This window comes from Rhincodon typus, unplaced genomic scaffold (genome assembly GCF_021869965.1).
Source record: "Rhincodon typus isolate 14 unplaced genomic scaffold, sRhiTyp1.1 hic_rhity00001541, whole genome shotgun sequence".
Lineage (NCBI taxonomy): Eukaryota > Metazoa > Chordata > Chondrichthyes > Orectolobiformes > Rhincodontidae > Rhincodon > Rhincodon typus.
Genome location: NW_025967179.1, coordinates 1,290 through 24,818, shown reverse-complemented (window position 1 = coordinate 24,818; position 23,529 = coordinate 1,290). Strand labels below are relative to the sequence as shown.

At 39.2% G+C, this 23,529-nt stretch overlaps 1 protein-coding gene across 1 annotated transcript; it reads right to left on the bottom strand.

Moving 5' to 3' along the window:
* Nucleotides 1–10,284: 10,284 nt before the first annotated feature.
* On the bottom strand, nt 10,285–22,523 carry LOC109913382 (VPS37B subunit of ESCRT-I; the record flags this gene model as incomplete). The annotated part of the gene is made up of 2 exons (XM_048592611.1): nt 22,309–22,523; nt 10,285–10,478 (listed from the first exon to the last, which is right to left on the bottom strand). Coding segments are annotated over exons 1-2 (377 nt in total), but the record flags the coding sequence as incomplete, so codon positions are not given.
* Between the last annotated feature and the right edge of the window lie 1,006 nt (nt 22,524–23,529).

The window sequence follows — 23,529 nt, the reverse complement described above, 5'->3', positions numbered from 1 at the left end:
CAAGAACCTATTAAAACAGGAAAGGAATAATGGAGGTAGAGATGTTTATACATGAGGGAGTGGAAGGTGGGGAGAGAATTCCAGAGCATAGGTCCTTAGCAGCTAAAAGCTCATTTGCCAATGATGTAATACTTAAAATTAGGAAGGTGCTGGAGGCCAGAATGAAGGAACAAGTCTTGTTGGGCTAGAGATAGAAAGGGGTGAGGCAAAAACGTAAAAGAGTAGAGTTTTAACATTGAGGAGTTGTCTGACTGAGAGATATGGTTGTCAGCAAGCACACTGGTGAAGGGTCAATGACAGAGAGCTAGTTACAATATGGACAACCAAATTTTGGACATGCAAAGTTATGCAGGGAGGAAGATAGGAAGCAAGTCAGGAGAGTATTTATCAAGTTTTGAAGTAACAAAAGGCATGGTTGAAAGTGTCAATGGCAGAGAAAGATGAAGCAGAGTTGAAGTGAGATAATACTATGGAGCTAGATCAATATTTAGGTGATAGATTCACTATGGACGGAAGCTCATCTTGCAGTCAAGTACAACAGAACTGCATTGTATGGTTCAGATTCAGATGATTACCAGGAAAGTAAAGGTTGACTAGGACAGACTGTGGGTCAAAGACAATAGTAGCAGTCGTTCCAATATTTAGTTACTGAAACTTTCTGCTCACCCAATATTCTGGCATCAGACAAACTGTGACAAATCATACAGCAACAGGATCTAGAAAGATGGTAGGAGCCAGAGCTGAATGCTGGCAGTGTATACCCAAAACTTGTCAGGTTTTAGGATGCTAATGTCTGGGCTCAAGTAGCATGTATGACAGCAATTAAAAAGGGAGCCAAAGGATAGATTCTTGGGGATACCAGAGGTAATAACAGAAGTGTGGGAAGGTATTGCAAGCAGAGATAGTAGGACCTGCAGATGCTGGAGAATCCGAGACAACAAGGTGCAGAGCTAGATGAACACAGCAGGCCAAGCAGCATCATAGGAGCAGAAAGGCTGACGTTACGGGCCTAGGCCCTTCATCAGAAAAAGGTATTGCAAGCAATTCTACAGCTGTATTGCAATAGTCAGAATAGAGCCAAGCAAAAGCAGTTCCGCCCTGCTGAACAGAGAAAAGGCAGAGAATAGTGTGGTCAACTGTGGCAAACAGCTGCAGATAGAAAGGAAGAGAGTTTATCATGGTCACTGTCATCAAGACTGTTAAAAATTACTTTAAGGGTAGTACCAGGCCAGTCAACCCCCTTAAGAATCCCAAATATTTCAATGAGAACACCTCTCATTCATCCAAATTCCAGCAAGCTTGGTCCCAATTTGTTTAGCCTTGGCTCATAAGACAATCCCTCCATACCAGGGATCATCCTAGTGAATCTTCTCGGAGCTGCCTCCAAAGGAAATGATACATTTCCTTAAATTAGGGTATCAAAACTGCTCACAGTACTCCAGATGTGACCTCACCAGCACCTTGTACAGTTGCAATAAGACTTCCCTACTCTTCTCCTCCAATCCCCTTGAAATAAGGGCGAACATTCCATTAGTCTTCCAGATTACTTTCTGTGTTTCATGCTCCAAGTCCCTTTGTGTTGCAATTTTCTACAGTTTTTCTTCATGTGAATAATAGTTCTTACGCTCTCCCTTCCAAAATAAACTTTGCATTTTCCCACCTTACGCTCCATTTGCCAACATTTTACACACTTACTCAAACTATCAATATTTCTCTGTAAACAATTTGTTTCCCTCTCACAACCCTGTATTTACACCTATTTTTGTGTAGTCTGCAAATTTGGCTATAGTACACTCGCTTCCTTCCTCCAAATCATTAAGAAATATTGTTGTCAGTTGCAGTCCCAGCAGCAATCCCAGTGGAACCCCATTGGTCACAGGACACCAAGCTGAAAAAGACATCTTTCCCCACTTGCTGTTGTATCCTGCCCATTAGCCAATTCTCCATCCATGCCAAAATACTACCTCCAACGCTGCGGGCTCTTATCTTACGATTTAACTTTTGTGAGGCTCCTTGTTGAATATATAATAAAGTGTCATAAAGCAATTTTCAAAAAGATAAATCTACAAAAGTGCTACATAAGAACAAATATCAAATGTTAAACCTTACAGGTTTTACAGTAGATATTGTCTCAGATTTGGATAGAGTAGGGTTGAAAATGTCAATGCAGCCAGAAGACTATTCATCAAGTCTTGAGGTAACAAAAGGCATGGTTGAGAGTGTCAGCAGCAGGTGAGCTGAAGCAGAGTTGGAGTCAGATATTGTAACGTAAACGCACATGGGCAGTCTTTGTGATAGAGCAAACGTTTGGTTGGAAGATCAACTTGCAGCCAAGTACAACAAAAAAATTGGATGGTGTGGTTCAGATTCAGACACTAAGAACGTAAATGTTGTCTAGGACAGTTTGCATCTTGCAGCACAATCAGACCCTCAAGAATCGGCCTTTTCAGCTATCAAAGGTGCGCCATAAGATGACACCCATCAGACTGGGCTATTTGCGGTGCCATTATCTCTCAAACAGAACGGTGCCAGCAAGAGTTAGATACATCACCCCTGTACGCGGTACTCAATTGTATGCTGCTCTATTGCTAGTTAAATAGTAGGTTGATCCAGTGATGCTAACAAAAGAACTGCTTGTTTTGTCTAGTGGATACATTGATCTTGTACGCAGTATCCTTTTCAACAGGTATTGAGAAGTATTCCAGTAAGACAAGGTCAAGTGTGAACCAATAATCTGGTTTAGCATGAAATACATCAATGAACATGTTCCCCATGAGATCTCTATCTTCATTCTCATATCATGCATGATAAAATGCAACTCTGCAGTACTATAACCTCGATCAAATGAACAATGGAAAGTAGGCTGGGGGTGGGGAGCATGCCTCCGAACAGGGCAAGAAAGAATAAATGCTGAATCCTCTTTCAGCCCTCCAGAAAGGGTAGGCTTTAGGTACAAGTTACTATCTCAGTGGTTAGCACTGCTGCCTCACAGCGCAAAGAACTGTGTGTGTGGAGTTTGCATATTCTCCCCATGTCTGCAAGGGCTTCCTCCCACTGTCCAAAGATGAGCAGATTAGTTGAATTGGCCAAGCTAAATTGCCCAGTGGTGGCTAGGGATGTGTAGACAAGGTGGGTTAGCCATGGTAAATACAGTGCAATGGGGATAGGGTGGGATGCTCTTTGGAGGAGTTTTGCAGACTCTATGGACTGAATGGCCCCTTCCCACACTAAGGATTCTATGATTCTATTTTGCATGTGAAACAGCCACTTGTATGTGGAAGTTATGGCAACTATCTGTTCAAAGTTCCTTTACTGAGTACATTGAATAAAATCTCAATTTATGAATGCGAAAAGGCACATCATTTCTGATGACTATTGAATCTTTTATTTTAAACAAAACGGTCTTTGAAAGCGAAGTCTTTAAGGTTTTCACAGCAAAAAAGTTCAAAATATTTTTAACAAACTAAAATCCTTTTCAGAATACGTAGAAGTTTCATGTTACACTTTTCATTAGCTGGAATTGAAGGCATGATCATTGATAATTTTTAGTTCAGTTATGGACATTGTGAACTTGTAACTGCATATATACGTTATTGATCTATTTTACAGCACAAACACCCCAAGAAATTATGGCACAAAATGAACTTTATTACTTTCACCATACTATACTTTCTGTGGGATTTCTCAATTGCTTTGCTTTGTGAAACCCAAAAGAAGTTTGTTATCGATGATTGTTGTGTAATTGCTGGATTAGCGCATTATAGAAACTGCTTTCAAAAAAAACAGATGATTGGTCAGGAAAATTAAAATCATCCTTGTAGATCGTGCTGGAAACAGTTTATTCAAAAATCTGTAGGTCATTCAATAGTCATCAACTGATCTGCACCTTAACTCCATTCAAATCATTTTATACCCATGTCTTGCAAAAGTCTATTGATGTCAGATTTAAGACTAATGCAGCTAGAATCTACTTCAAGAGGGGCAAAAAAAAAAGTTCCACATGACCAGCACTCTTTGCATGGTGAACTAATTCATGTCCTGAATGGTTGGTCTCTGATTTTAAAGTCATGCGCTCCTTTCCTAGATTCCCTTGCCAGTTTTTAATGCATTCCTTACAACATTTTAAAATTTTAACAAAATCACTTCTCAACCTTTCATATGTTAGAGGAGAAATTGCTGAAAATAGTCAATAGGTCAGGTAGTATCTGTGCAGAGGAAGCAAGACATCTGTTCATATTTTAAATCAAAACTTTTTAAAGATCCACAGTATTTTGTTATTGTAGTGGGAAATAACAAACCAAATTAGTGAATGATCTCCTTTATATAATCCTTGAAGTGCTGGTAAAATTCTGGTCAATCTGCATTGCATTCTTTTCCAGGGGCAATATATCAAAGAGGTGAAACGCCTGAGAACAGTACACCATACTCCATACTGTAGTCTTATGCAGAGTTTTGACCTTTATAGCAAAAAAACTTTCTCTCCTTTACATTCCAGTCCCTTAGTTACAGAGGTCAACATTCCATGACCATACTAATGGTATCTGTTGCACCCGACTGCTACATTTTCATAATCTGGACTCTCAGTGCTCTAGGTTTTCACCACTTAATTGCTCAAAATTATCCCTGTTTGATGTAAAAATGGATGATCTCATGTGGAAATTTGGGAGACGCATTTGGCCCTTTCAGCTTGCTGCACTGTTCAATATGATCACAGCTGATTCTCTATCTCAGTACTATATGCCCATTTTCTTTCCACACCTCTTGATGCCTTTAAAATCCAAAGATTTTAGAATTACTTTCTTGAACATATTCAGTAACTTGGCCTCCACAGCCTTCTGTGGGAAAGATTTCCACAGCTTCACTATCCTTTGAGTGAAGAAAGCCCTGTAAAAGTTCAGTAAGAATCGGTGGTAATGGGGGTGGGAAGGCCCAGTATAATTACAGCAAGACACCCCTGCTCCTGTATTGGAATCCTTTTGCTATGAAGGCCAGCATACCATCTGTCCCCCTTACTGCCAGCTGCACTTGCAAGCTTACTTTCAGCAACTGGTGTACAATGACACCCAAGTCTCAGTGCACCTCCACCTTTCCTAATCTATCAACCATTCATATAAAAATTTGTCTTCTTGTTTTTGCTACCAAAATTGGTAACTTTATATTGTAACTTCATCCATGTGTTTGTCAACTCAGTAAATTTGTCCAAATCACAAACATCTCTGCCTCCTCCTCATAGCTCACCTTACCAAGCTTAGAACCACCTGCACACTTGAAAATATTATATTACACTCCTTCAGCTGAATTATTAATACATACCAGACTGCAATAAGAAATGATTAATTACCACTGTAGCCAGCCTAGAATAGCCTACTCTCTGTTTGGTTCCTCAACATATTGGTCTGAACACCATTACATTCACAATCCAGAAAATCCTCCTCCACAATATTACTAGTTTGGTTTGACCAACCTATTTGTAAATTAAAACCATACATGATTACATATGTAATCTTATCTTCTCTCATTTCTTGTTTCATGCTTTCCCTCATCTCTGCACTACTGTTGGGGGTTTGTAGACACTCTCCAACAAAAGTTTATACCTCTTGATGTATCTTATCTCTAACCGTAAAGATTCCACATAACTTTCCAAGCCAATATTGTTTCTTACTATTGCACTGAATACTTTTTTTATTAACAATGCCCTCCCACCGCCTTTTCTTTTTTCACTGCCCTACTAAATTAATGAATACCTCTAGATGTTCAATTCTCATCACTGGTCACCCTGCAGTCATGTTTCCATAATGAAAACTGCAGCATAACCATCTATATCTATTTGTGCTGCTGATTTATCTAACTATTGCAAATGCTTCGCATACTTCACCCCAGCTTTGCTCACTGATATCTGCCAATATTTCCATGTAATTCTATGCTCCTTCCTTTTACTTACAATCACTACATGTCACCTGCAAAAAATGGCTCCATGAAATTTTGTTTCAACTGTCATTAAAGGTTGAAGTCCCAATATATGTCCTGGTGTAGAAATCAATTCCTTTGAGTACATACCCATTATCATCACTACCAAAATGTCCAACGTGCTTAATAATTTGCCCTTAATTCTATAAGCTTTTAAGGTATTACTTACTTATGTGGTATCTGAACCTGAAAATTTGATTTGAGCATACATGTATACTCAAAAAAGAAATTAGTTAGGTTTTATTTAATTACATGTAACACAATGAAAATATTATGTATTGCATTTTCCTTGCATCATGCTGCCCTCAGTTCTACAGACAGAATGGCCTCAATAATACAATCCAGTGCAGATATTAGTCTGCAACAGTATGGAAGCACACCTGCATTTGTGGTAACTCAGCCCTTTTTACTGCCATTAGTCAACACAGCTCATTATTCAGGTCATTTTAAAAGTCTGACAGCATTCTGAACTTACAAAATAGTTCACATTTCTTTTGGAACATTACCATAGGCTCCACGCACCTTGGCAATCAAACCAGCCAATTGTGGCACACATGTATCACGACCATTGGAGACGGTTGCTATTATCACATTATATTACTTGCTCTTTTATACAACATTCAATTACTGGTCAGTTCCTTTGATTTATATTACATTTTACATAATTTAAATGAAACAGACTTGTACACACCTTTGCAATGACTAAACAATGCCAAATGATTTTGGAGCAAATCCCACCCATTAAACTTGTTTTATTAAGTTTTATGTAGGATATACCTAATAGGGATTTGTCCAACCATTACCTAAAGTGGTTTCTTTCACTGTAGCATATTGAGGTGAACTGATTTGGGAGAAAACATTTAGTGCTTTTGGTATTTCCAGTTGCTGCAGAGATATACGATGGCAGTGATGTCCAAGTCATTCAATGCCTTCGTTGGTCAGAATATTGAGAATAGGAGTTGGGAACATCATGTTGCAGCTCTACAGGACAATGGTAAGGCCACTTTAGAATAGTGCATTAAGTTCTAGTCCCCCTTCCATAGGGAGGATATTGTTAAACCGGAGAGAGTGTACAAAAGTTTTACAAGGATTTTGCTGGGATTGGAGGGTTTGAGCAATAGGGAAGAGGCTGAATAGGCTGGGGCTATTTCCCCTGGAGCATTGGAGGTTGAAGAAGGACCTTATAGGAGGTTTACAAAATGAGGAGGGGCATCAATAGGATGAATAGCCAAGATCTTTTTCCTTCGGCGAGGGAGTCCAGAACTAGAAAGCACAGGTTTAAGGTGAGGGGGAAAAAGATTTAAGAAGGACCTGAAGGGTAACTTTTTCATGCCAAGAGTGGTGCATGTATGGAATGAGGTGCCACAGGAAGTGGCGGAGGCTGGTACAATTGCAACATTTAAAAAGGCATCTGGATTGGTATATGAATAGGAAGGGTTTAGAAGGATATGGACCAAATGCTGGCAAATGGGACTAGGTCAGATTGGGATGCATGGTTTTCGCAGACAAGTTGAACCGAGGGTTTGTTTCTGTGCTGTACGACTCTATAAGTCACTACTTATTCTCTGCTGCATATTACCAAACATTGACAAATTCAGAGAGAAAACACATTGTGGAGCTGGAGGAACACAGCAGATGAGCAGGAAAGTTGATGTTTCGGGTCAGGAAGCGTCAACTTTCCTGCTCCTCTGACGCTGCCTGGCCTGCTGTGTTCCTCCAGCTCCACACTGTTATCTCTGACTCAAGCATCAGCAGTTCTTAGTATCTCTGATTGATAAATTCAGCACTGGTGGGTCAGGGAGCAGTTGGTGGCTACTACTGCCATTTCATAAATTCTGGGCAATCATCAGTAAGCTCCCTCCTGAGTAAAGAATCATAATAATATTTTCCTTCTTCATAACTAGGAATATTCAAACTAAATCAAGGCGTTTGACCTTCTCTGTTTAACATATAACGTACTGTGCTATTTATGCACATTGTGGCTCTCCACAAAGTGACAGGGACTAAGATGTGTATCTATTAGATGCAAGTAAGACATTTCCTGCTTGGGAAATGGTTCAGTATTGTTGAGCACTAGCTAACAACAAAATCAAAAAGAAGAGAAAAAAAAGAGAAATTGAAAAACATTCAAATACAAACGTGTGAAATCAGACGGAGTAGACATATGAGCCCTCAAGCCTGTTCCGCTATTTAATAAGATCATGGTTGATATGACTGTATCTTCAAATCCACATTCCCACCACTTCCTTAACTGTTCACCCTTTCGTTCCTCAAGCATCTACTATCTCTGCCTTAAAATGATTCCGGCTGCACTTCCATACTCTTTTAAAAGGATGCACTCCTCAGAAATCAATTTTTTTCAACTGTCTTAAATGGGAGACCCCTTATTTTGAAACAGTGACCTAGAACAGCATTCTAGATTTCCCACAATAGGGACCATCACTTCACATCCATCCTGTCAAGATGCCTCACAATCTTGCACGTTTTGAGTTAGTTCTTATTCTAAATTCCAGCAGATACAAGCCTAGCCTGTTGTTTCACATTTCCTCACAAGGCAACCCACTCATTTTAGGTATTAGTCAAGCAAATCTTCCCAAAACTTCAACCAATACATTTACATTCTTCCTTAATGAAGGTCACCAATGTCATACAGCACTCCAGATGGTCTTACCAATGCCCTGTGTACCTGAAGCATTACCTTCCCGCTTTTGTACTAAAATTCCCTTGCAATAGACAATAACATTTTATTAGTTTCTGATTATTTTCTGTAACTCCACATAGTCTTTAGGAATGCATGTACTTGGCCATGAATCCTCTTGCCATTTCGAGCTCTGTATTGTTATCCTTTAGATGATGCCTTTATATTTTTCCTGCAAAAATGGACAATTTCACATTTTTCTACAATATCCATTTGCCAGGTTTCTGCCCAATCATTTAACCCATCTATATGGTCTAGTGGCTTCCTTACGTCCTCTTCACAACTTCCTCTCCTACCCATCTTTGTCTCATCAGAAAAAAAATTGATAAAGATAAATAAATAAGCAAAGACTGAACAAGAGCAATGAGTGCCCCAGGTCAGTCTTCATTTTTGGTATTCAGCTCACGGGAAAACACCACAAACAAATACACAGACTTCTCACATATAGTTAAAATCCAAGATGTATGCTTCACTTAAAAAATGAAAATTAATTTAGAGAAAGAAACCAAAAAGAGAGATTCAATGCAGGTGAAGGAACTAAGTCTGAAGTTTAACATCCTCCTTGAAACAGGACTGTAAAACCACAGCAATTCAATCCAAATCCAAGGATTAACAGATCAAATTATTCTCTGAAAATTTTGTTTTGCGACATTGTTAGGTAAAATAGAGGTGAGGGAGTAGGATTCAAATGTATTTGTTAAGATTTTCTTTGCAAGGAATTTTTCATTTCTTTTAAATTAGCACACATTTGATTTGAAATGTAAATCACTGCTAGCTTAGCCTGGTTATGCATAATAATGTTTTCCATCAATGCACAACTCCTGTGGCACTGTACAAGAGAAGTCAGAAGACATTGTTCAATACTATTGAACAAAGAATTTATTATCATGGCAAATGACTTATAGCGATTGACACTGTTTATTCAATATGCTTGCTTTCATCAGTCAGCGCACTGAGTATAGGAGTTGAAACGTCTTGTTGCAGCTGTGCAAGACAGTGGTGAGGCCACTTTTGGATTACAGCATGCAGTTTTGGTCACCCTACTACAAAAGGATATTGTTAAACTAGAAAGAGTGCAGAAAATATTTACTGGGATGCTACTTGGTCTGGAAGTTTTCAGTTATAAAAGGAGAGAATGGATAGGCTGGGACTTCTTCCCCTGGAGCGTAGGAGACTTGGGGGTGGGAGGGGTGAGAGAGAACCTTATAAAAAGGTCTATAAAATCATGAGAGGCATAGATAAGGTAGATAGCCAACAGCTTTTCACTATGGTAGGTGAGTCAAGAACTAGAGAGAGAGAGTATAGCCTTAAGGGGAGAGGGGAAAGATAACAAAATTGTCCCTGTGGACCCTTTTGTATGTAAGAAACAATTAGACAGGTACATGGATTGGATAGGAATGGAGAGAAATGAACCAAATGCAGGCAAATGGGACTAGTTTAATTGTGTAAACTAGGCAGCATGAGCAGGTTGTTCCGAAGGGCCTGTTGTTTCCATGCTGTATACCTCTATGGCTCTATTACGAAGTGCACTACTCATGAGAAATGCATTCTGTGTATGTCTACATGTAAAACAATAGAAACAAAAGAATCAAAAATTCAAACTAATGCGTGCTACATACGATAACAGGGAGAACAGATTACCTAATTTTGACTTCCTCATTTGATATGCTTCAAATAGTGTCTGTAGTTCTTGATATTTCCTAATTAATTGGATTTTCAAACAGTCCAATTTGGGGTGATATTCCAGATTCTGTTCTGCTAGACTACGGTTACTAGCAAGGCTCATGTCTTTATTTGGCTGTATATTCCGTACCTGAAAAACAAAAGGAAATCTTCAATTTCATGTTACATTTGGAGAATTAGTAAATCTTTGCAAAATTTTGCCATTTTTTTGCCTTTGTCAGTCAAGTATCTGTAATATTTTTAATTGCTTTTATTTCAACTACATCAAATTCCACTGTTGCCCATTTCTTGGATTTTCCTGTCCACGGCACAATGTTTTCCTTTAAAGACAGATGTTACCAACAGCCTACAATAATCTAATTGTGTTAGCAATCACATCAGCTGCTAAATTCTGCAAATTATTGAAATTATTTTTGCAAAACTCACAACAGCAGTATTCTACCAGATAGGTAACAGATTTTCTGAGTAAGATGTTATACAAAAAGCCTACATAGAAATGTTAAATCCCAAATTGTTTACTTATTCTTTCTTTCCTACATTGCTCCACTAAGCAATCAACATATCAAGAAACACTTATTTTCCTTAAAAGTTTTTTTTCTTAGTGGGTCAAGGCTATAGAGATCACCACTGGATTTAATGATTGAAGCATAAACTTAAGGGGATGTGCTGCACTCCCTCTGGTTTCATGGCATCAAATAGTGGAAACAAACATCTCCAGTTTTACTTTGTCATAATAATTCTCCTTCTGGAGTTAGAGAGCTCTGTCTTATCACGATACATACCACTGATAAACACACTCTGTACTTTTCTTACGATAAGTTGGTTGGGATATCCATGCTCCATGTTTTTCAAGAGAAGTGTTGATATTTAACAAAGAGTTAAGCAAAACTTGTAGCCCAGCAGTGTTTTTTGATACTCAGTTCAGTTAAACTGAAATGTTAAGCTTACTCAGAAGCTGTCTGAATTATGTCCAAAGAGTTTCATATATCACTACTTGGGCATTTTAAATATTTTTCGGTCGAATTTTACACCAAATATTATTTTCGTACTTACGTCTAGGCAACAGACGCAGAATTACTTTAAGTTTTTTTTAAAAAATTAAACAACGCTCATATGATCTGTGTCCAATACAATATTTGGTTGTATGAAGTATTTAACAGTAACTCATGTGCCCAAGATTAAACACATCCAGAGTACAATAAACATGTAACTTTAATTACAGAGCAAGCTACAAAATAATGTAGCTCCGTCCTGTTCAAATAAGCATTTTGAGCTCAAGTAAAATTCTAGTAAACATTTATACTCAAATAGAATGGCCAATTAATCAGTTGACTCTCATGATTAACAGGTATCAAAAGTTGAACTCCAAAAAAATTGATTTCCGCAACAAATGTTAATTACAAGTAATCAAAAACCCTACTTGAGATATTAATTTATCTCACTGGAACACTGATGTGCCTACCTTGAAAATGTTCTTATCCAATGATCTAAGACATATTTGATTTTAGAAGATAGTATTACAAATCGGGTAGGAACACAGGAACAGGAATAGGCCATTCAGCCCCTCAAGCCTGTTCCGCCATTCAATGAGATCATGGCTGATCTGAAATGAGGTGTAGGAGAACGCTCCTGTCTACCCACTCCTTTTTTGACTGTGACAGTTTAGTAATTAAAAAAAATTGCCAATTCAACAAGTGTCTAACAACATGTGTTCCTTGATTTTTAAAGAGAATTAACTGCAATTAATCTCATCCATGTAAAAGAATAGAAACATACCAACTTACACACGCACAAATAAATTAAAAGAGGGGGAGGATATATTAAGTAATTTAAATCCCAAGGGTATTCGGTTCTTGAAGAATGGTAACTTGGCTTCAGGTTGAACCCAGTGATCCTTCTGGGTCTAACGAGGTAGTTTGAAGATTGATGTGTTTCTGTGGACAGCAACTGTTTGGTTGAGAGCATGCAAGTAAGACATCTACACAGGAGCTTGCTTCTTCAATACAGCACTTACTTCTGCTAGTTTACAGAGAAAATAGGTTCTTAAAAGCCCAGAGGATTAGCTGGCATGTCACATACTGTCTCACTAATTAGCCAACTAATCCAAAAGATGACTCTGACATAGCAGATCCTAGGTGAAAGGATATGGTTTGACAACGTCTGGACAAATTCCTTTTAAGCCAGAACCTCATTGCCCAAGTGATTATATCTAATGGTTGGTCTCTACTATTGCGTTTCCAGGTGATCATTTGCTAATAAAATAAGAAGCCCCCAATCCAACTCCAAGGTTATTCTGCCTTTTCCCACAGGCTGCCTACATTTCAGTGGCTTTGGAGCTTAGAAGGTGCAATGATGCAAATGTTCAGCATTTTTGGCTAATGTCAAGTCATTGGAATGAGGCTCAAGTCTTAGTGGTTACCAGCCAGTAAATTTATGTTACTTGCTGCAATGAACAGCTCCATAACAACTCTAGTCTTACAAACACATACTGCAACAACAGTAGCTTCTGACACTGATATTCAAAACATTAATATAACATGGACATGTACATTAAAGCAGAGTAAGGACATGACTGTTCAGATAAATATGTCTAATTATATACATAAACAGTGTCATTTAAACATTATAGTCTAAGTAACTAAATTTGATGGAAAAATGTAATGGAAGTGCAATCTAATGGCATTTATTCAAATTTTCAGTTTGGGTTCCGCCAGGGCTGTTCAGCTCCTAACCTCATTACAACATTGGTCCAAAAAGGTTAACAAGACCATCACAGAGTCAAAGCGATACTGACTGCCTTTGATATCAAGGCACATTTGACAGAGTGTGATCAATGAGCCCTAGCAAAACTAAAGTCAATAGGGATTGAGGGGGGAAAAAAAAACGAACACTTTCCTGCATGGACTCATACTATCACAAAGGAAGCTGGCTGATATTATCAGAGGCCAATCATCCAAAACACTTGATATTGCTGCATAAGTCCCTCAGCATAGTGCCCTCGAGAGAAAAATCTTCAATGACCCATGTCTCAGCATAAGTTCAAAAGTCAGGATGCTTGCTAATGATTACATAACATTCAGCACTATTCATCACTTCTCAGATATATAGCACCACATGCAGTGTTTCACATCATCCAGGCTTCAGCTGATAAGTAACATTTGTGCAGCACAAGTAGTGGGCAATGCCCAGCAGCAAAGGAGAACATCTGATCACCTTCCCTTGACATTCAAAGACATTATCAATGCTAGCTACTCTCCACCTTACAGGGGTTACTACCCATGTTCCCACTGGATTTCTTTTCTCTGAGCGAACCTTTGAGATCTATACATGAAAGCTACTTCCAGAACCAGAACTCAATGCTGCAGATGGCATCAGTGTGCCAATTGCCACGTATGGATTCTGAGTAGCTGCACGTGTGCACACCTTAGGAGGGAATGTTTGTTACCACTGACCAGAAACTTAACTAGACATAGAAATAGAACAAAAACAAAAAGTTGCTGGAGAAACACAGCATATCTGGCAAATTCTGAGGAGAGAAAGCACAGTTAATATTAACTCTGCTTTCTCTTTCCACAGATGCTGCCAGATGTTGAATTTCACTAGCAATTTCTGTTTCAGATTTCCAGTATCTCCAGTTCTTGATTTTATTTCACAGATATATCAATAACGTGGCTATTAAGGGGTCAGAGGCTGGGAGTTCTGTGGTTAGTAATTCGCTGCTGACTTCAAAACCTGCCCACCATCTACAAAGCACAAGTCAGAAATGCGATGAATCACTCTCTATTACATGGATTAGTGCAATTCCAACAACACTTAATCAGCTCAGTACCATCCTAAGCAGCCTGTTGGAATGGCAACACATACATCACTTTAAAAATTATTCTTCCTTCCAACATTAGGAGTGTGCACTGTTTCTAAAAAAAAAAGCACTGCAGTAATTAACTAAACCACCTTCAACAGCTCACAAATTCCATCACCTAGAAGGACAGGGCACCAAGCACTTGGGAACACCACCTACAAAGTTTCCCCACCAAGTCACACAGTACCAACTTGCAGCTATTAGACCATTTCTTCATGCTGTGTCAAAATCCTAGAATTCCCTCCCTAACAGCACTGCGAGTGATGTACAGAAAGTGGACTGCAGCAGTTGAAGGTGACTCATCATCTGCTCAAGAGGCAATTATGGCATAAATGCTGATGCTCACATCTAAGAACGTCTAAATTTTAAAATGCCTTATTGCATTGATGACTGGTGTTTTGCCTTCAAATGCTAGGTTTGGAGCCGTTAACATAGAACGTACAAGATTTCACAGAACATTTAACAAAAGGAATTTCGGCACTTCTGACAGTAGTCTCAAGCCACTGAGAGAATGCTTTTTGTTTGAAAACAAAGATTACAAACTTCTTCAAGCACACTGGCTCAAATTCTCACCTGTACCAAGTCAACCAAGCTTAACTGGGCTCCAGTAGGGAAACTACAACTAGACTCTGTGCCAAGGAAAATGAAGAATTCCTATTTCTCACTGTACAGCACAAATAGGATTGTTGTGCATGAGTATTGAATGTTCCAACAGTTAATCATCACCAATTAACTTCACAATGAGCAATGTTTACTTGGGCAAAATGTAAACCAATCTGCACTCCAGTCAAAACTAGCTACTGTTTGGAGCCAACAGACAATAAAGGCAGCTCCATAATCTACCTCATGGCTACGTAGGTGTCTCAGAACACATCCAAACAGGTTGTTTTAAAAAAAGTCAAGGTATCACCAGATTGCAATCATGTACAAATAAGCTTACTTGAAGCTGAACTATGTTCCTTCACAATTATTTCTATTGTGGATATCAAAATTCTCCAACTTACTCTTGCCTTAACTGAAAAAAAGGAATACATTTGTCTCTCCCAATCCTGTGCAATCAGCTGTGCAATGTTTCATCATGCATCTGGATGATCAAAATACTCGACAAGTAAAAATTAAGATAATCTATTTTGCACATTGCAATTAGAAATTTCCAAAATGGGATTACTTAAATTTTTTTAATTGTTTGGAATAATTCTAACTTCTAGCCATTTTTAATTACAAATTGCCTTTAGCTTTTAAGAACAGTGCTGGCCTACAGTTCTTCATTTGACCAAACCAGTTTAACATACCCAGATGCATATATTAAATTTTCATTGAATGTAATTTATCACAATATTATTTTCCAGCAGCTGCAGCTTTCATATCACCTGTTAATTATTTAGCTATTGAGAAAAGCTCAAATAACCAAAGCCAAATATCCACATGTTGCCAGCAACATTTAAAAAAAATATACTGTAGAGACAGTTCCAAGCTCAAGTGCGTTCAAAAGGAAGTCATTAAACTCAGGACTCTAAAATGATAAGTCAGAAAGACAAATTCTCTTTGCACTTTACAAAATAGATGCAAAGGCAAGAGAAACAAACTAAAAAACTGATTTAATCCAACTAGTACTCTCATTTTCCAGTGCCCTCCTGTGCTCTTAAGATTTTACGATGCTGCAACATATTCAAAATTTCTAACAGACCAAACTTGAACCTATTAAACCAGTCTACAGATTTCTCCAATTCACCTTCAGGGTTATTGGAAATTTGATGATCGTATATAAAGGATAAAGCATCTTTCTTTTAAAAAAAAAGAGATGTAGCAAACTGATTTAAAACTTGAAGTACAATATAAACCTACATTAGTGAGTTCTTCAGGTATAAAACACTACTGAATAATGAAAATGCCTGCTTGACTAGCCATTCCAGACAGTTATCAGAGAGTGCCAGCAAGTCTGGCGGCATTTGTAGAGTGAGCAAAAGTTATCATCAGTGGAGCCTCCAAGGAAGCGATGTCGTTCTACTTGGCTTGGAATTTATACTGTCCAGTCTGCTATGATACGTAGTGCCATTTCCGGTTTTGATCTGTATGTGTTTGTATATGGGGTCCAATTCTGTGTTTGTTGATAGCATTACGGGTGGAGAACCAAGCCTCTAGGAATTTCCATGCGTGTCTATGTTTGGCTTGGGCTACTATGGTTACCTTGTCCCAATTAAGCTAATGGCCTTCATTGTCTGAGTGTACTGATATTAAGGACAGCTCATCATGCCATTTTGCTGCTAGCTGATGTTCATGTATCCTGATGGCTAGTTTCTGTCCTGTCTGTCCAATGTAATGTTCATGGCAGTTGTTGCATGGTATTGTGTAAACCATGTTGGTTCCGCATGTTGTGGGAATGGGGTCTTTAATCCAACATAAGGCAACGCTGCCCTACATCAAGAACATATCGGAACTGACAAGACACCCAAGACCACTAGGAATCATGGTGGCTCACAAGCCCACAGTCACTCTATGACAAACACTCCAAGGATTAAAGACCCCATTCCCACAACATGAAGAACCAATGTGGTTTACAAAATACCATGCAACAACTGCCACAGACATTACATTGGACAGACAGGAAGGAAACTAGCCATCAGAATACATGAACATCAGCTAGCAGCAAAATGGCATGATGAACGCTCCTTAATGTCAGTACTCTCTGACAAGGTAACCATAGTAGCCCAAGCCAAACAGATGCACAGAAATTCGTAGAGGCATGGTTCTCCACCCGTAATGCTATCAACAAACATACAGAATTGGACACCATATACAAACCCGTACAGATCAAAACTGGAAACGACAGCATTCGCTGTAACGGACCAGACAGTATAAATTCCAAGCTGAGTAGAACAACATCACTTCATCGGAGACCTCACTGATGATGTTACCTAGCATGGTGATGAAACGCCTGAATGAAAACAATCCAGTTTGGTGAACAAGTCAACAACCTCAGCCACAACCCAAGCTATGAATCTTTGCTAAATGTTTAAACAGAGAGTTAACATTGAGGCTGGAGAGGAGAGGCTGGGATTCTTTTTTCAATGGAGTCTAAGAGGTTGAGAGGTGACTTTACAGAGGTTTATGAAATCACGAGGGGTATAGATAAGGTGATTTGCAGGCGTCTTTCCCCTAGGATGGGGGAATTTCAAGACAATTTTTAAGATGAGAGATGAGAAGCAATTCTTTAAGAACACTGAGTGGCTAGGCGTGTGGAATTAAGTTCTAGAGGAAGTGGTGGGATGCAGGTACAATTACAACGTTTTAAAGACATTTAGATAAGTACATGAATAAGAAATGTTTGGCGGGATATGAACCAAGCGCAGGCAGATGGGACTAGTTTGGGATTATGGTCAGCATGGACTGGTTGGACCAAAGAGTCTGTGTTGTAGGATTCTGAGTCCAGTACGACTTCTTTAATTTTGAGCAACAGTCACACTAGACTTGAAACATTAACTCTGTTGCTCTCTCCACAGATTTGCAGAATGTCTGAGTTTCTCCAGCATTTTCTCTGCTTGTTTCAACTCCCCAGCATCCGTAGTACTTTGTTTCCATTTGTGCCTTTTTATCAGTGACGACCCATGAAGGGTGAATGAGCTTAGCCTCCTTCAGTACAGTTTGAAAATGATAGTTAATATCTATATTTTGGGGCAACAATCTAGCTCAGAGTATGGAACAATGCTAACCAGACCTGGTGATTGACAGATCTGAAAATACATTGCTTTAACATTCAATTTGGGCCATTCAGTTTGACTGACTTTTAATAGAATTTAATTTTGTGATTTAATTTAACTAAATTCCTTAAACACATGCCTCAAATCAGAAGTTCAACTTAACCTTAGAATGACAAATTCCTATTCTTCCCATTTCCATAGCATTCTATGGCTTTACCCTGGAAAGACACTGTCAGAAATGGGGAAAAAAAAAAAATGAAGAGTTCAATGTGTGATTAAACGAACAGAAGGATTCACTTGGAACTTGCTCCATCATGCACTCGCACCAAAATCTACTGTGCTCCTGCCAGTAGCAACTCAAGCCAAAACCACCTGATCCTATGCAAATAATCAGTAAAATGCAAGCACAAATTCAGCACAACTACACATAAGGACACATGCAGATCATCCACCAACTTTCTTTATACCTTACGGATGTTATAGAAATTAGTTTCACAATGAAACAATAATTTACATAGTTTATATAGAGTCTACAGTACAGAAATAGATCGCTTAGTCCAAGTGGGAATTCTTCATTTAACCCATCCCTTTATTTCTCTTGTATGTTTAAGTCATTTCTGCATAAATATATTTATACCACTAGCCTCAACAACCCTTGCAGTAGTGCCTCACATTCTCACCATTCTTTGGATAAAAAGGCCCTCCTGAATTCTGGATCAGATGTTAGTGACCAGCCATACAACCTCTAGTTTTGGACTCGCCGTAAGTTGAAACACCTTTTCTACTTCTACCCTGACTGCACTTTTTAAAAAAAAAATTTGGTTTTTAATTTTTAAAAGACCTCTCGGTTATCTCATTCCTCAAGTAAATTCTAACTTCTGGTTTCATCCTTGACAATCCTTTTTTTGAACCTTCTCTCGTGCCCTATCTTTATGATAAAACTTTACATTAGTCTACTGTATAATTCTGGAATCATTTTACCATTACACATTCTACTGCAGTAAAGAAGCATGAGAAATGTAAAAGGTCCAGAGTGCTTAAAAACAAATTGACAAGAAAAACACCAATGAGAGGTCTGGGACACATCCCACGCCTCAAACTCCTCAGTCACATTGATTCAGGTTTGGTGCATTTGCATGTTTGGACATGCATTATACCCATACACAACTGGCATTAACACAAGAAACTTGTGTTCTCTGGTATTTGCATGTTTAGGCAAAGCTAAATTAGGGGTTTTGTAGATGCAATGTGCAAACAATGCAACTAACTCAATTTCCAGGGTACAATTGAGAAAGGTGCAAATTTCTCCCAAAAAATATGTAAAGCACTTCTTGATGAGAAAATTCCTGGTTTTAAGACTTTAGATTTTGACAAAATGCAACATTCCGACCACAAATACTATACAGTGGCAATACTGATGGAATCCGCTGCACTTTGCCAGATATGCTTAAATACAATTTTGAAAGTCATTACATAGAAATGTGGACAAAACATGAATTGATTCAAGCCAATTCAAATTTATAAGTTATCCTTGTAATACCAAGCATTAATAAGTGACAATTGACATCAAATCATATTCCAATCCTTTAAGTTGATTGTTCTACAAGCAAAGAAGCTCCAAAGCAGCCTAGTTGTAAAAATGCCTCCAAGAAGCAGAAAAGTAAATATTGGTGCACTTACTCAACCTCTCTCACCACCTCTCTTCTTTCAGACACTCCTTAAAAACTTACCTCGATTTGCATGGCCTGATGTCAAATGTTGAGATAACATTCCTGTGAAATGCCCTGGTGATTTTACTGCTAGGGATGCTACACAAATATGAATTTTCTTGTGTAAACATTTCAATGAATTTACTGGTGAGTAAAACTGACTAACTGGTTGAAGTTCTATTATTCACTTTGCCCTAATAAAGTCTGACTAAAACAGATTCAAACTGATTGCTCAGTTATAGATACTGCATTCATTATACAAAGACAGCAATTTGCTTTTAAAATCAAGCTTGATGACACCTGCCATTTCTTGCATGAATTACATAACATATTCCAGGATGAATAATCTCTACAAGTTTGGTCCATGAACAGGGATCAACTTATATTTCCATGTTTAAAAAACAATATGGATTATTACTACAATCCAGAAGTAACTGCAGCATTAATAGTTTCCTCAACTAATTGGTAAAGCTAGATTTGGTTCAGTAATAATCTTACAGGAGATACTCTGTAATAAACTAGTTACTTGGCAGAATCAAACCAAATCAGCTCAATACTAGTGTTTATGCCCCACAGGAACCTCTGCCCACTCCTGCAATATCAATAGGCTATTAACTTACAAAGGAACCCTTTTTGTTCTAAAATAGCTCTAGTTTTTGGATTTGAAAAACAAAACAAACAGAAGTTTCACAAAAGCTACTTTTGTAAGAAAAATAGCAATTTGACATTCTATAAACATCTCATCACATTTCCTACTTTCCTTTTAGAAAGGAGACTTACATTAATGTTCAAGACAAGAAAAAGGTGCAGGCCATTGCACTTGTCACATCGACTTCAAAAACTGTAGAATTCCTTCTGCTGACCTGTTCTTTTCTTTTGTCATCATTCAACTGTGAATCAGGGTCCCAGTCTGACAATACCCACACCCCAGAATAATAAGTGAAGAAATACAGTAAGCTTGGGTAAAAGCCATTTCATATTGATGAAACACTAACAAATATGTAATTCATTGAATTTTATGTACCACACAATGTTTAAAGTACTGTTTTGCTTTAAGACAATAAAATACAGCTTACTTCAAATACAAGCAAATGTACTATTATATAGTGGGTTTTTAAGCTCAGCATTTGTCTAAAAATTAGTACTTTTCACTCAGCCTTCTTATTCAGTTTTCAAGACTATGGCACACTTGCAAGTGCCATTTTCTCAAGAGCAACAGCTGAACAAACCTCAAACATGACTGTAAAGTATTCTTGATGCTGCATAAATTCACAAAAAAAAACACCTTTGTAAAAAAAATCTGAATATGTACTACCAGTTTGATACCGACCTTAAGTAAAAACAGCTTTGTTTCCCAACAGAAATCTTTGCTGGGAGATGCACACATGGCATCAATTGGTGAGAATGGCTAAACCAGTGGCTTCCAAACTTCTGGATGATTGACAAGCTATTTACAAATATTCACACCCAAAAATGCACATTTTGGGTTTCAGAAGATAGTCATGATCACGAGACTTGGAAAACATATAAATGATCACCTGCAGCTTACAGGTTTGGGGCACAGCCTAACTGTGCATCGTGGTAAGCATTTTTATTTTCAAATAAAAACATCTTTAAAGACATCTTTAATGACATCTGTTATTACAGCAGTTGATACATAAAAAGGGTAACTCCAAACTGAAGAGATTTGACAAAAGCAGGAGTGATTGAGACATTAGGAAACTGCTACCTTTGGAAGGAAGGATCAACAACAGGAATCAAGTCAATTGGCAAAAGCAGCAACAAGAACATAAGGAACTTTAACACTTCTTACACAATCATCTGGAATTTTTTTTATTATTCATTCACAGGATGAGGGCATCTGCATCGATTACTGGCATCTCTTCAGAGTTCTGAGAAGGGGTCAGCGGACCCAAAACATTAACTCTGATTTTTTTTCTTCACAGATGCTGCCAGGCCTGCTGAGCTTTTCCAGCAACTTCTGTTTTTGTTCCTGATTTACAGCATCTGCAGTTCTTTTGGTTTCTACTCATGCAGGGGGCTGGCAAAGATACAACATGCTGGACAGAATTCTTGTGCACTACAACCATTCTAACAGCAGCCACACAGAAACGGGGGTAGGGAGGGGAGAGAGAGAGAGAGAGAGATCTGTCCAAAGTTCAGGTGAAAGCTCAGAATTCTTCCTCATTTCCACTCCCCCGATTGCACGTCGCTGCTGCCTGGGGACTTACAGTGTGTGTAAAAAGTGTACAATAAAAAAAAGTGTACAATAAAAAAAAAGTGTACAATAAAAAAAAAAGTGTACAATAAAAAGTGGCAACTCGCCTTCAAAGTAAGGTCCCTGACATTGTATCCTTGTGGAAATGGGGGTCTTCACAGCAGCAGCAACCTGGAGTGGAGTACAGTACAGTACAGTACCACGGCCCCTGTGATTTCTATGTTTACACAGAGGATCTTCAGCTCAGCCAGGCGTGAAAAGTCAGGTTCCCCGGCTGGGGGCCCGCTCTGGGTGGGACCATACCCACATCACGGGCCGCTGCTACCCCCATCCCCTCTCTTGCTTTCATTCCATTGTTTTCCTCTCACACACAGAGGGAGAGAGACAACTTTCCCAACGCCGACCCCCTACTCTTCGATTCCACTGGAGCCCCTCCCCACGCCACGAGCCGCCCCCGGCAAAACAAAACAACTCACCTCTTCCATCCCCTCCGCCATCTTATTCAGCTTGCCCTCATCCTCCAGCAGCTCGTTGAGCTCCTGCAGGCTCAGGGAAGACAGATCCGGCAGCGACATGATACCTTCGCTCACTCCCAATGCCCGGCTCCTAAGGCGACCGAACGCCGACCGGAAACCTACCCACACCGCGTTGAAGGACATCTCCCTTGGCCAATAGCATCGCAGAAACCGCAACAGCCCCGCCCCAGACTGTTACGGTCTCCTATCCGACACTAATTGACAGGCTCATTAGCCAATAGGATTAGGACAGTGAAGCTTCCCCCGCCCAAAGCTGAGACCACGCCCACATCACACTGAATGACGGGCTCTTCCACCAATCGATGCCGGTAATCCATGCAGACCCACACCCCGTCGGAAATGATCACCACTCACAAAAGGGGCCTGACTGACTGACAGGTTTCTCAACCTATAGAACGCTGGATGAAGTCATCCGCACCTTGGTCCCAAGGTCCCTACCACTCCTCAATCGAGTAACAAAAAAACCAAGGGTTCCATTTCTGAGGATAGGCTGCCTGACAATATCCATCAGAAGCTCACCAACTCCCACAATTGCTTCGACCAGATCTCCTCACACTCTGTTTCTTTTCCATTGTCCTCCTTTCTGTGTCTCCAACCATATGAAACAGGGACAGGAGAAGGTTGTTCAGTCCCTCAAGTCTCCCTTCCCATTTTCTGCCTTTTCCCCATAATCCTTGATTCCCATACTGATCAAGAATCTACCTATCTCAGCCTTAAATATACACAAGGACACTACACTCACAGCTCTCTGTAGCAATGAATTCCAAAGATTCTTAACCCTCTGAGAGAAGAAGCTTCTCCTCATCTCAGTCTTAAATTGATGCCTCTTAATTCTGAGATTATGCCCTCTGTCCTAGACTCGTCAGTGAGGGGAAACATCCTCTCAGCATTCAACCAGTCAAGCCGCTTAAGAATCCTACATGGCTCAATGAGATCACCTCTCATTTTTCTGAACTCCAGTGAGTAGAGTTAAGCCTTTGCTCATAAGACAATCCCTCCATACCAGGGATCATCCTCGTGAACTTCTCTGAACTGCGTTCAATGAAATAATATCTTTCCCTAAGGAAAGGGACCAAAACTAGATTGGCGGGGGAGGGGTGAGATCCTCAACAGCAGGGAGGCAAGTGCGAGGCTGGAAGGAGATACAGTTATCAGAAATAG